The sequence below is a fragment of the Uloborus diversus genome, chromosome 5 (assembly GCF_026930045.1).
Source record: "Uloborus diversus isolate 005 chromosome 5, Udiv.v.3.1, whole genome shotgun sequence".
Lineage (NCBI taxonomy): Eukaryota > Metazoa > Arthropoda > Arachnida > Araneae > Uloboridae > Uloborus > Uloborus diversus.
In genome coordinates, this window is record NC_072735.1 from 33,685,396 (window position 1) to 33,697,700 (window position 12,305).

A 12,305-nucleotide genomic window follows, 5' to 3' on the forward strand; every position below is an offset into this window, starting at 1 on the left:
AGTTTTATAGGTAAATTTTGACAACCCTACTCAGTGCCCATGTGTCGTTGCATTAGCGATTAAAAAAAAAAAAAAAAGTCATATTCTCTTCATTTATGATGATATCTTTAATATTAATCCATTAAATATTTAGAAATAGTTACATTAAATTATTTTAAATTTATTTGAAATATGTAACATCAGTCACAATAACATCAGTCACATTTCTCTTTTCGTTAATAAACCTCAAACAAATTGCACAAATAGCATTGACTGCTGCAGAAAGGCACAAAAAGAGGCGATATATAAATTTCGAAATAAAGGAAAACATGAAAATTACAAAAAGTAAAACAAAGTAGAAGCTGAAAAGAGCGGATGATGAAAAATAAATAAAAAAATATTAAAAATCCTAGCATAAATACCAAAGTTAGTTTAGAATAAAATTAAAAAGAGAAATTAGGTGAAGAAATAGAACAAATATAGATTAAATTTAAAGTATTGAAGTCCCAGGTTTAAATTAGCAGCTGCATTCATTGCTCCTCATTAAAATAATGAAACCTTGGTAAAATCTGTTAGCCATTCAAAGCGCTCTTTGTTATATCTTCACAAAAGAAAATTGCTGCTGTAAAATCTTTTGTGGCATGAAATTTGATAAACAGATACTCCTAGTTCTTCATGGAACATTTGAACATTTGAATAAACGTGCTACATCATTGATACAGAAATATTTATAAATGTCACAGCTTCATGCAAATTTCAGAGCTATCACCATCCGACTTGCACACACACACATTCATGTTATAAAGAGTTATATTTGAGGAATACTTTTTTTTTTCAAAAGCTGTAATAGGTGTTTATCAACAGCCCCCCCCTTTTTTTTTTTCCAGTTAAGGAGTTAATCACTTCCAGCAGAAAATGTTCCAAAATTGTTGACTGCAACTGGAGAACGGGTTCTTGAAAAATATGACAAACAATTGTATCACGAGAAGTTAGATGCATTGAAATTGAAAACTAGGAGGATTTAGTAACTGTCGAGATTCGAGCAGTAAAACCTTGCAAATAGCCTGCCAATGTGGACGAAATTTAGTATTCACATGAGAAAGGAATAAAATATTTAACGCACTAGATATAGTAAAGGCAAAACAACTTTTTTATTTTGTGAAACACATCAAAAATATAACTTTTAAAACTTTATAAATGAACTTTTCTAGTATTTGAAATACAATTTTACAATTTTAAATGCTAATTTTATTTTCAAGGAGAAATAATTTACAATTACAGCAATTCATTGTAAATGCAACATCAGTCACAAAATCTTTTTATCACCAGTCCCGGGTGTTAAAATTTTTTTATACTTTTAGTTTTTAAGTTATTTCAATAAAACAAAGTGTTTTCATCGAGTCTAAAATCTCTATTTTAAGGGGAAGAAATCTGTTTAGGTTTTACATTATTAGTTTGAAGAGAATTTCAAATTATATATAAGTCACTTTTCTCAATGTCTCTTCTGCGTAACATCAGTCACGTTTTTTTTTATTCCCCTTAATTGCATACAAAAACAATTTCCTCAAGTCTGAAAACAATTGTGGGGGCAGTGATGTACCATATCATGATATTTTAGATCAATTTCAGAAGAAACGAAAGTTAATTTCGAGACAGTGCTGAATTTATAAGTTAAAAAATTTTTTTGAAAAAAAATAGAACCGACTTCAAAATTGCTCTAAAAAGTGAAAAAAATTTTGTTCTTTAAACACCATCGATAATGCTTTTAAACATAATTTTTGAAGTTGGCGCAAAAACAAAATGTAAAATCCAGTGTAACCATGCTTCGTTCATATTTTTTTTCAGAAAAGCACCCAAAGTTACGAACGAAACATTTATATCGCTATTCAAATATGCTGTCATCAATGCATAATGTATGTGATATGATGAAACTGGTCCTGGTTAAATTTATAGTTTTATTTGAGTTATGGCTGTGAATGATTTTATCTATCGTTTTTGCGCCAACTTCAAAAATTATATTAAAAAGCATTATCGATGGTGTTTAAAGAATAAAATTATTTTTCACTTTTTAGAGCAATTTTGAAGTCGGTTCTTTTTTTTTCAAAATTTTTTTATTTCATTCTTTTTAGTGTAAATGTAGGTATTTCAGAAATAATAAGAAGTTACCATCACGAAACTTCACATTTTTTTCTTAAAAATGCTCCATACTAAAAAAAAAACTATTGACACGCGTTAAACTTTAAGCGATTGGCACTAAAAACTTATCTTTGTTCCTCTCTGGAAATCATGCGTAGTTAATTTAATTATAACCATTTAAGTATTACGTTTTTCCTAACTAATTTACATTCCACAGCATCTAAGTTGCTCATGATGCAATCCTGTATTTTCTTACTTGGCCCCGATCATCTGTTATTGGCATAGATGATAACGATAAAAATACTACAGAGTAGTTGAGTCAAACCTAATGGTAGCATTGTGAAGGCTAAGCAGATCCTAATCACTGCATCACCTCGCTTCCAGGTTAGGTTTACCCCTACTATGGAGCAATAGCACTGAAGAAAAGAAGAGTTTGATAATTCACATAGTGTTACTATAAATCAGCAGGGTTACTAAAATAAAATTATTTACGCCAAAAATGAGACGACAGCGCCAGATTCCCCATTATCGAAATATCCCTTGAAGAAATTTGATGCTTGCTTCAGAGAAGCCTTCATTCAAAATTATCATTACAATTACTATTAATGTTACTGTTATATGGCACCAAACTTTTATAACAATGAGTTTCCTATTGTCGCGTAGATGAAGATAGCGAAGACAATGTGAAAGCCAAATGAAGTGAATACTCGTTAGTCTCAATTCGAGATCTTTATTCAAAATCACGAATGAACGTTACATCTCCTTAGATACAACTTGAGAAAGTGCTGGAACTTTCCAGACTTGGAAAGATACAGAAATTAATAGAAGATTTGAGAAAATACGGGAAACAGTAGAAACGAAATTTTAGTAAAATTCACCTTGTCCTAGTCGGGATTTGAACCCGGGTCGCTCGTGTGGGAGGCGAGAATTCTACCACTGAGCCACCGTTATCCACGGATGAAAAGTGCGAACTTCGCTGCAAAATCATTTAATAGGGAAATTGCATAAAATTTACTGTTTTTTGCCCATAACTTTTTTTTCTAAAGAACAAATATGGTCAAACAAAGTAATGGGACCTAAGTTGAGCCATCCCCTATCCATTAAAAAAAGAATCATCAAAATCGGTTCACTAGGTGAGACGCTATGAGTGGACAAAAAAAAAAAAAAAAAAAAAACATACATACGGTATGAATTGATAACCGCCTCCTTTTTGAAGTCGGTTAAAACTAGAGTCAAATTGTAACGTCAGTCACCGTGGGCATACCCAACTTCAAATTGGGTGATCTTAAAAGAGAAATTTGGGTCGAAATCTGATCTTTTTTTTTGTGATTACAATTCCCTATTCGTAGAAAAGAAATAAAGTGAAATGATCCTGTTCTCCTCTTTCATCACAGCTACTTCCATTAGAACCTCCTCCCACATTCAACTCATCAGAAATATGGATAGATCTTTTAAATTGTTTATCTTGTTTGGCGGGAAGCTTTTCAAAGTGAAGTGGTTGCTTGGTGAGCAAAAAGCTTCCCGTCAAACAGGATAAACAATTTAAAGGATCTATCCATTTTTCTGAGGAGTTGAAGGTAGGAGAAGGGTCTAACGGAAGTAGGTGTAACGAAAGAGGAGAAGAGGGAGGATGATAGTTTGGCAGATACTTGGCGGGCAGACTAGATATCAAAATTTTTTAAGCCTGAGGGTTTTTGGGTTTCGGTGAAGGCCTTCTTTTTTGTGCGGAAAAGTTAAAGGTTTTCTTGGCGGGGAAATTTTTACAACAGGGTTGTTTTTGATGAGATACAAGTTACTTGTGATAAAGATCCTAAAATATTTCTTTACTTAGCCCCGTTATCGATTATTGGCATAGATGAGGAAAAACCCGAAGAAAGCAACGACAGTGAATAAATTTTATGCTTGCTCCAGACAAGCCTTGATTCAAAATTTTCATTATGATTACTATTAACATTGCCGTTGCAAGGCAACAAAATTTGTAACAATGGGTTTTATAGTTAAACATTTATTGGAGAAATTACATGAAATTTGCTGTTTCCCATCCTAACCGAAATAATAATTTTATTTTAGAATTTTTCATTTTTCAGCATAAAGTTGTACGTCAAGATTAAGCAAATCATTAGTGAAATCCCGAATTCTATAAGTGGTGTAGTTGCTGAGATATAAGCGAAAGCAGGCCTCAAATTGTTCCGTTAAAATAATAAAAGTGCTTAATTAAAAATGGGGTTTATTTATCCAAATTTTTTATTTAAATGTCTCTCAAATTGGTTACTTGAAATTTAATTATATTGCAAGAAAAATAAGAGTTTTAACACACTTTTTTGTGTACTTCCTGAAAATAATTGAATTCAGCTAGCATGACCAGTTTTAGTTTTTAGTATTATCCCTCACTCAGGGACCAAGAACAGGGAATAAAGGGAAGAGGGTTCGAGATTTTTGAAATGGGGGTTGAAATATATTTAGCTCCATAGGGGTAAACAATATGGAGGGGGGCGGTAAAATCATTTGTGATGGGCCCCAAAATTTCTGCGCATGCCCATGATTTAAAAGCAGATGTGTGAAGTCAGTTCTGATTGACTGTTTGGTGAATCTAATTGGTAACTTTTCTGCGATTGGCTATTTGTTATTATTATCACCTCATTTGATTTAGCTATACATCACACTCCTTAAATTTAAAATGAATAATAATAATAGATAATAACTCTTTGTGATTCTTAGCAATAAGTCATTTATTATACTTCAGTAATAATTAGATTAGATATTTTACAGACCAAGATATATTAGTTTCACTTGAAGAAATTAAATGTTCAATCAGTAAAATTCAATAAATATGTTTATTTCAGGTAAACAACTTCTCATGAAAGTTTGTGAATTCAGTTAAATACACATAGGTTTAAACGATGTAGTTGAATTTATTATGTAATTTCCAGCTCTGCAAACGTTTTCCCATGAATGACTAGTTTGTCCTCTTTCCGTTGATGGTACTTGGCCGAAGCACAGAAGATTATGAAAGTGATGCACTCCTCAATCTCCAGTCATCATCTCCATGAACTCTGCAACAAAAATCGCAGCATTTAGAATAGCAAATGAAAGCGAAATAAAAAATAACATAATTTTAAAAAGAAAAATTAAAATATTAATTTGAATTCAGAAATTTTGAATTCAAATTATGTTTTTCGCAATCACAAGTTGCGACACAACCCTACTCATTGGAGTTATTGTTTCTAGAACTCAAAAGGACAAAACAACTTTTCTGTGTCAGAAAGGACAATATTTAAGTATTCCTGTAGTTTTCAATTATTCCAAGAAAATGACTCCACAAACGAGGAAAAGTGCGGCTCAAGTCAGGTAGAGAATTTCTTATCATTATCTAACTTTCTGTCTTAAATATGAGTGTGTTTAAACATGCATATTTTTCTGGGAAAGTTTGGTTTGAAATGACTGTCCAAGAAGCAAGTAATTTCAACAAGAAGCAAGGGGTGACGCTTCGAGGCACCCCTTGCTTCTCCCCAGGGTGCCGCGGCACCCAGTTTGAGAACCTCTGGATTAGAAGCATTTATAATATTCATAACGGTCTTTTCCTTTCATTATCAATTGGATTATGTAAGACATAGAAAACAAATTTTACCGTCAAAGTCGACGGTTCCAGAACCGTCAGTGTCGATTTCGGCAATCATCTCGTCCAGTTCATCTTCTGTCAGTTTGTCATCCAAAGCTCTTAAAATTTCTCGCAAGTCTTGGACGTTGATATAACCGTTTCCTTCTTTGTCGTACATCCTAAAGGCTTCTCTTAACTCCTCTTGCATAGCTTCAGCATCTTCCTCCACCAAGAACCTGGAAGTTAAAGCCAAGAACTCGTCGAACTCCAATTCACCACTGCCTAGCGAGTAAGACAACGAAAAGACCGTACAGTTAGACTTTTTAGACATTAAAAAAAATTACAGTAGAGATATTTTACTTGAATGTTAAAATACGTGAAAAGAAAAAAAAAACATTAGATTTCGTTTCTTATTAAGTTTATCCTACTTTTCGCCGACATTCAAAGTTTTCTCCTCCTTTAATCTATCGAAAAGAAGATTAAAACTGCAAAATAAGGGGGGGGGGGAGGAAATTTCCTGTTGGCAAAAAAGTGGGGGACACCATTTAATAACCAAGCACTTATTACAATACTAACTGGAGAAAATTCGACATTACAATAGTACAAACAATAACTCGACAGCCATATCGATCTCCTGTACTATATTGCCTGTAGTTCTGCCTTAGCCTTGGCTTAAGGGCCTGGAAGTTAAAGCCAAGAACTCGTGAACTCCAATTCACCACTGTCTAGCGAGTAAGACAACGAAAAGACCGTACAGTTAGGCTTTTTAGACATTAAAAAAAAATAAAGTTAGATACATTTTATTTGAATGTTAAAAACACATGAAAAGAAAAAGTTACTAGATTACGTTGCTTGATAGATTTACCCTACTTTTCGCCGACATTTAAAGTTTTCTCCCCCCCCCCCTTAAATACATCGAAAAGTAAGGTTGAAACTGGAAAAAGGGGGAAGGAAATTTCGTGTCGGTGAAAAGTAAGGGCCGCCGTTTAATTACGCAGTAACTCATTAATATATTGAATTAAAACCTTCTTTTTCTATAGCGTTTAATTTTGGAAAAATGTCTTATTTTGTGTTTTATAAGTAAGGAAAAAGGAAAAACTTCTTTCCTCTTTAAAAATATTTCTAAGGCTTTTGCTGGTTTCTGACATACTAAGTTTTTAAATCTATCAGAAAAACCGTTAACTGTAAATATACAGGCGAACCAGATGACCTTTTAATATTCTACTACGGGCAAAGCCGTGCGGGTACCGCTAGCACTGAATACAACCGCTAGAACAGGGAAACTGTATAGAAGTTAAATTTTGTATTTTTTTTTCAAAATTTAATTCTTTGACAAAAAATTTCATAAATTTTGATTCCTTACTTAATTTAAAGATTTTTTTCAACTGGAACAATACGCATATCTCTAACGGTTTAGAAATTGGCTATTGAGCCACGATTAGGGTGGACACCCTGTATATATATACATGCCAAACATAAAGTTATCATTTGGAGTCAAAATACCGAAAACTACGATAGATTCAGATGCAGGGTTAAGATTGAAGCAAAAATAAAAACGAGTCAAAAAATACAAACTTTAACTTTTTATACGGACCCTGGATCCCCTTACTTATATTTAGGAAAATAATCTCCATTGAAAAATATTACTAACACAAAAAACTTGACATTTGAGCGACCAAGGAGATATTCGAAATTAAAGTTTTAAGGAACCATACAGGAGATAACATTTAACTTATCGCACTTTCAGAAGAATGACAGGTTGTAGAAGTAAAAGAAAAAAGTATTTATATTTTTCAATATTATTCAAAAACAAAGGCAAATGTTAAGTCATGATACGCAAAAACACTCTACAAAACATCGAACAATTTGAAAAACCACACTCTATGCACACATATAATTTTAAACACTTAACCCAAATATTTCCCCCCAAAAGGTGTTATTGACAGCGAGTGTAAAGTGGTGTAAGTCACAAAACGCTGCATTTCATATCTCGGTGAGTATTGGTCGTTCTAAAGTCAAACTTTTTGTGCTGGAATTATCTTTCAATGGAGATTATTTCCCTATACATAAGTTAAGGGACCTGGGACCCGTGTAAAAAGTTAAATTTTGTTCTTTTTTTACTCATTTTTATTTATGCTTCAAACTTTTCACATCATAACTCTGCATCTGATTTCAAACATTTTTGCAATTGAAAGTATGCATCTAGGACTAACGATTGCGAAAATAGAGATCTTGCAGGTTAAAACGGAACACCCTGCAAGGGCGCCCATATCGTAGGGCTAGAGGGGCCCCCTTAGAAATTGGAACTTCCTTGCTTTTAGTACCTTTTTTCTTTGCAAAAATGTAAAAACATTTCTTCTAAAACAATTAATCTTTCTAACCACTGATTTTTTTTTTGACAAATTAAATGTTTCTACCAGTTAGTTTTGTGCCCAACAATTTCAGCGAAAATATTTGTGGCTTAAATATCTTTAACATCAACAAAATTCTTACCATCAGCATCAATTTCCTGTATTAACTCTTTTAGCTCGCTTTCCACGAATGTTTGACCTAGTGTCCTGAGGATGGTGGATACCATGTTTGTGTTGATGGAACCTTTCTTGTCCTTGTCGAACATGTCGAAGGCCTTCTTCAACACTAAAAGAGAAATAATTGGTCATGAGTTTTGCCCTAAATTTTTTTTTATAAATTAAAAACTTTTAAATGAAGAATCAGATTTTTATCTACTATAAATTCTGTACCTTAAGGCCCCTATATATACGAGCCGACGCATCAGCTTAAGATCAACCATTTTGGATCGGAGCGCGTGTTTGAGAGGTTGTCTTTTCTCGCAAGTTATCGTGTTTGTTGAGTTTTCACTGGGAACAATCATTAGCGGCACATGAATTGTTTGTTAAATAAAATATTATTTTTTTGTCGATTTGGCTAAACTTGAAATTTTGCTCTGGTAACCCTAGCTCCGCAACAATGAAAAATCCGATTCAAAATGGCTAAACTTAAGCTGATGCACCGGCCTATCTATATAGCGGCTCTACTGTACCTCAGAGTCAGACTGACGTACGTCCAGAAATAGTGATTTTCCGTTTATTAGTGCATTGTATGTCGAAGTCTATTCCGCATCGAACCATGTGAAGTAATTCTTAAAATAAAATAAATAAAAAAAAAAAAAAAAAAAAAAAATCTTTTTCAATTTTTTAACCAGGGTTAAAAGAGTGCACGTCCCATCCTTTGCATGTGCCAAAAAAGAGTTTTTCCTCTCTCCAATAAAATTATCATAATGTGACTTACGTCCTTCTGGCTGTGATGTTCAGAATTTTTCTATTGGTTTTTTTCTCACGTCGTTTGATGGTTCGTAAAAAAATGTTTGACGTAGACTTCTGTTCAATGAGTGCCACTGCATGAAACCCCCCTCCCCCCCCCCCAAAAAAAAATTCATTACACTTTCGTTTCCATATTGGTTGCTTGAAATTTAATTTAATGCGATGTTCTATGTATTTGAGTCCATGTTTTCTGCATACGTTTTTTTTTCATTCCGCAAATCGAAGTTTTTGTAATACTTTTTCGATGACATAGAAGGACTATTTAAAAACACAACCAGACAAGATTAAATGTCCCTTTGCGTTAGCAACTGTTGTGGTTGAGCGAGACTTCATACATCATTCTTGATCTGTTTTCAGTTTTAAAACGTGTACAATAGGGTGGTGCGAAAAAAAATTGCAGTCGCTGTAGCACGGAAAAGTTGCCATGTGTGAACTTAAAAACAAAGAAATTTTTTTGAAATCTGTTAATATCTTCCGATGGCGCAATGAGGATAAAAATTTGAAAATGAAGATTTTGTTGTTTCTTTGTGATTTTTTTTTACACTTTTGCCTCACGGTTTTCTTTAATATTATATGACAGAAATGTTGCGGTTGGTGACAGCTTAAGAAAGAAAGAAATAAAATTGAAAATCTTCGATTTCATGCAGTAGTTTTCTTCCAGGGTGACCACAAGAAAAAAAAAAAAAAGAGCGGTTACAAATATACAGACAAACAGACACGGACAGACAGACCGACAGACATTTTCTAAAAGTGGTCAAAATGGACTCAGCACACTTCGAAACGTGCAAATCCTTCGCAATTCAAAAAATTTCACGAATTCAATACTTAATTTCTATGTATTTGATAAAGAAGAAAATAAAGACTAAAAACATTAATTTCCTCTGCGTTTCTTCTTGTACTATTTTCTAAAAATTAAGTCTACCCATATATATCTTTACATGACTTTCGTCGTTCTCAGCTACATTTGTATAAGAAAAAGTTGGAAACTGATTGAAGGTGGTACATTGTAGGTGATTAGGGAAGCTTATCAACAAAGATTTTCCAGGAGGGGCTAAGAACTTTGAGAAATAATTTTAACTTGGATAAATAATTGCATGCATTGATTAAATATTGTACCGTTGAAATTTAATATGAAGTAAATTAGTCACTATTTTATGGAAAAAACATTATATTTCATTGCCTTTTCTTCTATTCTTTCAATATCTTTTACTTTCCTTATCGTTTTGTTTATGGAAAAATGTTGCCATGATTCTAGAAGCCGAAGGGCTTTGAAAATCTTAAGTTCGGTAGTCGTTTTACAGAAAATTACATAAATATTTAGAATTATTTTTTTTAGTGTTTCTGAAAGCAACCACTTAAATATGAAAATAAACGAAGACCGGCAAAAATTGTGAAATTTTAGGAGCCAGAAAAACATTTAAGGTGACAGCTGAGTTATTTCTCAAAGCTTACAGTGGCTCCCAAAAGTCTTCGTACACCTACGACTTTCAACCAAATAGGCCCCAAATAATTGGTTAGAATTAATATTTCGGAATAGGTATTTAATTATAAGATCTATAATCAATTTTTAACAAAACTGCATGAAAAGTTTTTAAAAAATATTAAAACTTAATTTTTTAAAAATCAAAAACCGAAAAGTTCCGGAAATTTTATCTCAGAAAAGTCTTTGTACACTTTATAAAATGTCTATACATTATTGACTAATCTAACTTTTGAATAAGTTATTAATTAGTAGAATATCATACAGTATTCATAACACCTTTTAAACATCTGGGAATAGATTTCATTCTTTCTTTAGCGTAATTTCTGAGTAAGTGTTATACCACCCTTCGAGTATTACTATTTCTAGCTCTATTTTTGTTTTAAAGCCCTATTTTCGTAATCTAGCCTCCAGATATCTCTAAATACGTTACATTAAGTTACAATCTGGAGATTGAGGGGGTATTTTCTAAATTTTAGGACGATTTTCGAGGCACTAGACGCAAACGTTGAAAACCGTGTGCTTATCGTTATCTTGATAAAAAACAAAGTTGTTTCCAATAACCAAATTTTTGGCTAAGAGTTCAAAATTGGTTTTTAAAATATTTAAAGGAACAGCATGATTCATTATTTCATCAAAAAATTACAAACTACCAAGTCCTGATGCTGATATGCACCCTCACACTAAAACACCTTCACCGTCCTGATTAACTGATCCAACTATGTTCTTAAGATTAAGTTCCTAATTTTTTCTCCTACTTACATTTATACAACAATTTAACCAAAAATGTTAAATTAATTTTTATCTGTAAGTAAGACATGATTCTAGACTGTTTTTAGCTTATTTATCATTGATTTTGGGACGAAAAGCGTAAGCTTTCTGTTTTTGGCACGACCAAGAAAATTTTTGCGGGAAGAGGTCCCATTTAATCCAGCTAATCAAAGAACTTTGCGAACAATTTTAGGTGAAAATTAAATGTAAAATGTTTCATTTAACTCTGCAGAAACTTTTACATTACTGAAATGTGTATTTTTCATAAATTTTTAAACTTTAAATCAACGATCACGTTTTGTCAACTTTGCCGGTTGACCTTTCCTTACCTTGTTTTCGGTCCGATTCCTTTCTTTAAAGCATTTTACCAAGTACTTTACTATACAAACAAATAAATTAACTAATTAAGGGACATTTCAAACCAATTCACCACTACTGTGGGAAAAGAATTCAAATTTTGAATGGCGTTTGCGGTTTTTTACGAATACCAGCTATTTTACAGTAATAAGCAATATATTATGGAATAAATAAACCAAAAATTAAAGCCAAATGACTTATAAGGGTCAATACAATGCAAAAATATTAATAAAACGGCATATGATAATTTTAATCATGAATTTATTCGAAAATATTTAAGTGTACGATGACTTTTGTGGCGTGTTATTTCTCTGTCTCTTCGTTTTCTGACTCATTTCAAAAAGAAGATCCGTCAATATTTTGAAAAAAACCAATGGGTTATATTTAGAATGACATAGGAATGATGTGAAAAAATATTGGACTTGATATTCGAATTCAGTTTTGAGTTATTTTGGTTTTACTAAAAAATTTCAAAGTGTACGAACACTTTTGGGAGCCACTGTATAAGAAGTCTTAAGGTAACCTGGAAGATTCTTATTTTGAAAGAACTAGTCTCCAAATTCTTTTTCTCTTTGTTGTCCGGGCCGGGCGACCTGGAAGCAGGGTTCATTTATTTTCGGACCCTGAAAATAAATGAACTGAAAAGAACTCCGTATAAAATTTC

At 32.6% G+C, this 12,305-nt stretch overlaps 1 protein-coding gene across 1 annotated transcript in view; it reads right to left on the reverse strand.

The window, feature by feature from the left end:
• Nucleotides 1-4,930: 4,930 nt before the first annotated feature.
• Nucleotides 4,931-12,305, reverse strand: part of LOC129223417 (troponin C) — a 29,870-nt gene continuing 22,495 nt past the window's right edge. Inside the window, exons 3-5 of the mRNA XM_054858015.1 lie at nucleotides 8,207-8,350; nucleotides 5,744-5,995; nucleotides 4,931-5,168 (exon numbers count right to left, since the gene is read on the reverse strand). Of these exons, the coding sequence (XP_054713990.1) occupies nucleotides 5,140-5,168; nucleotides 5,744-5,995; nucleotides 8,207-8,350 (425 nt within the window). The 3' untranslated portion in view covers nucleotides 4,931-5,139. The remainder of the gene's footprint in view (nucleotides 5,169-5,743; nucleotides 5,996-8,206; nucleotides 8,351-12,305) is intronic.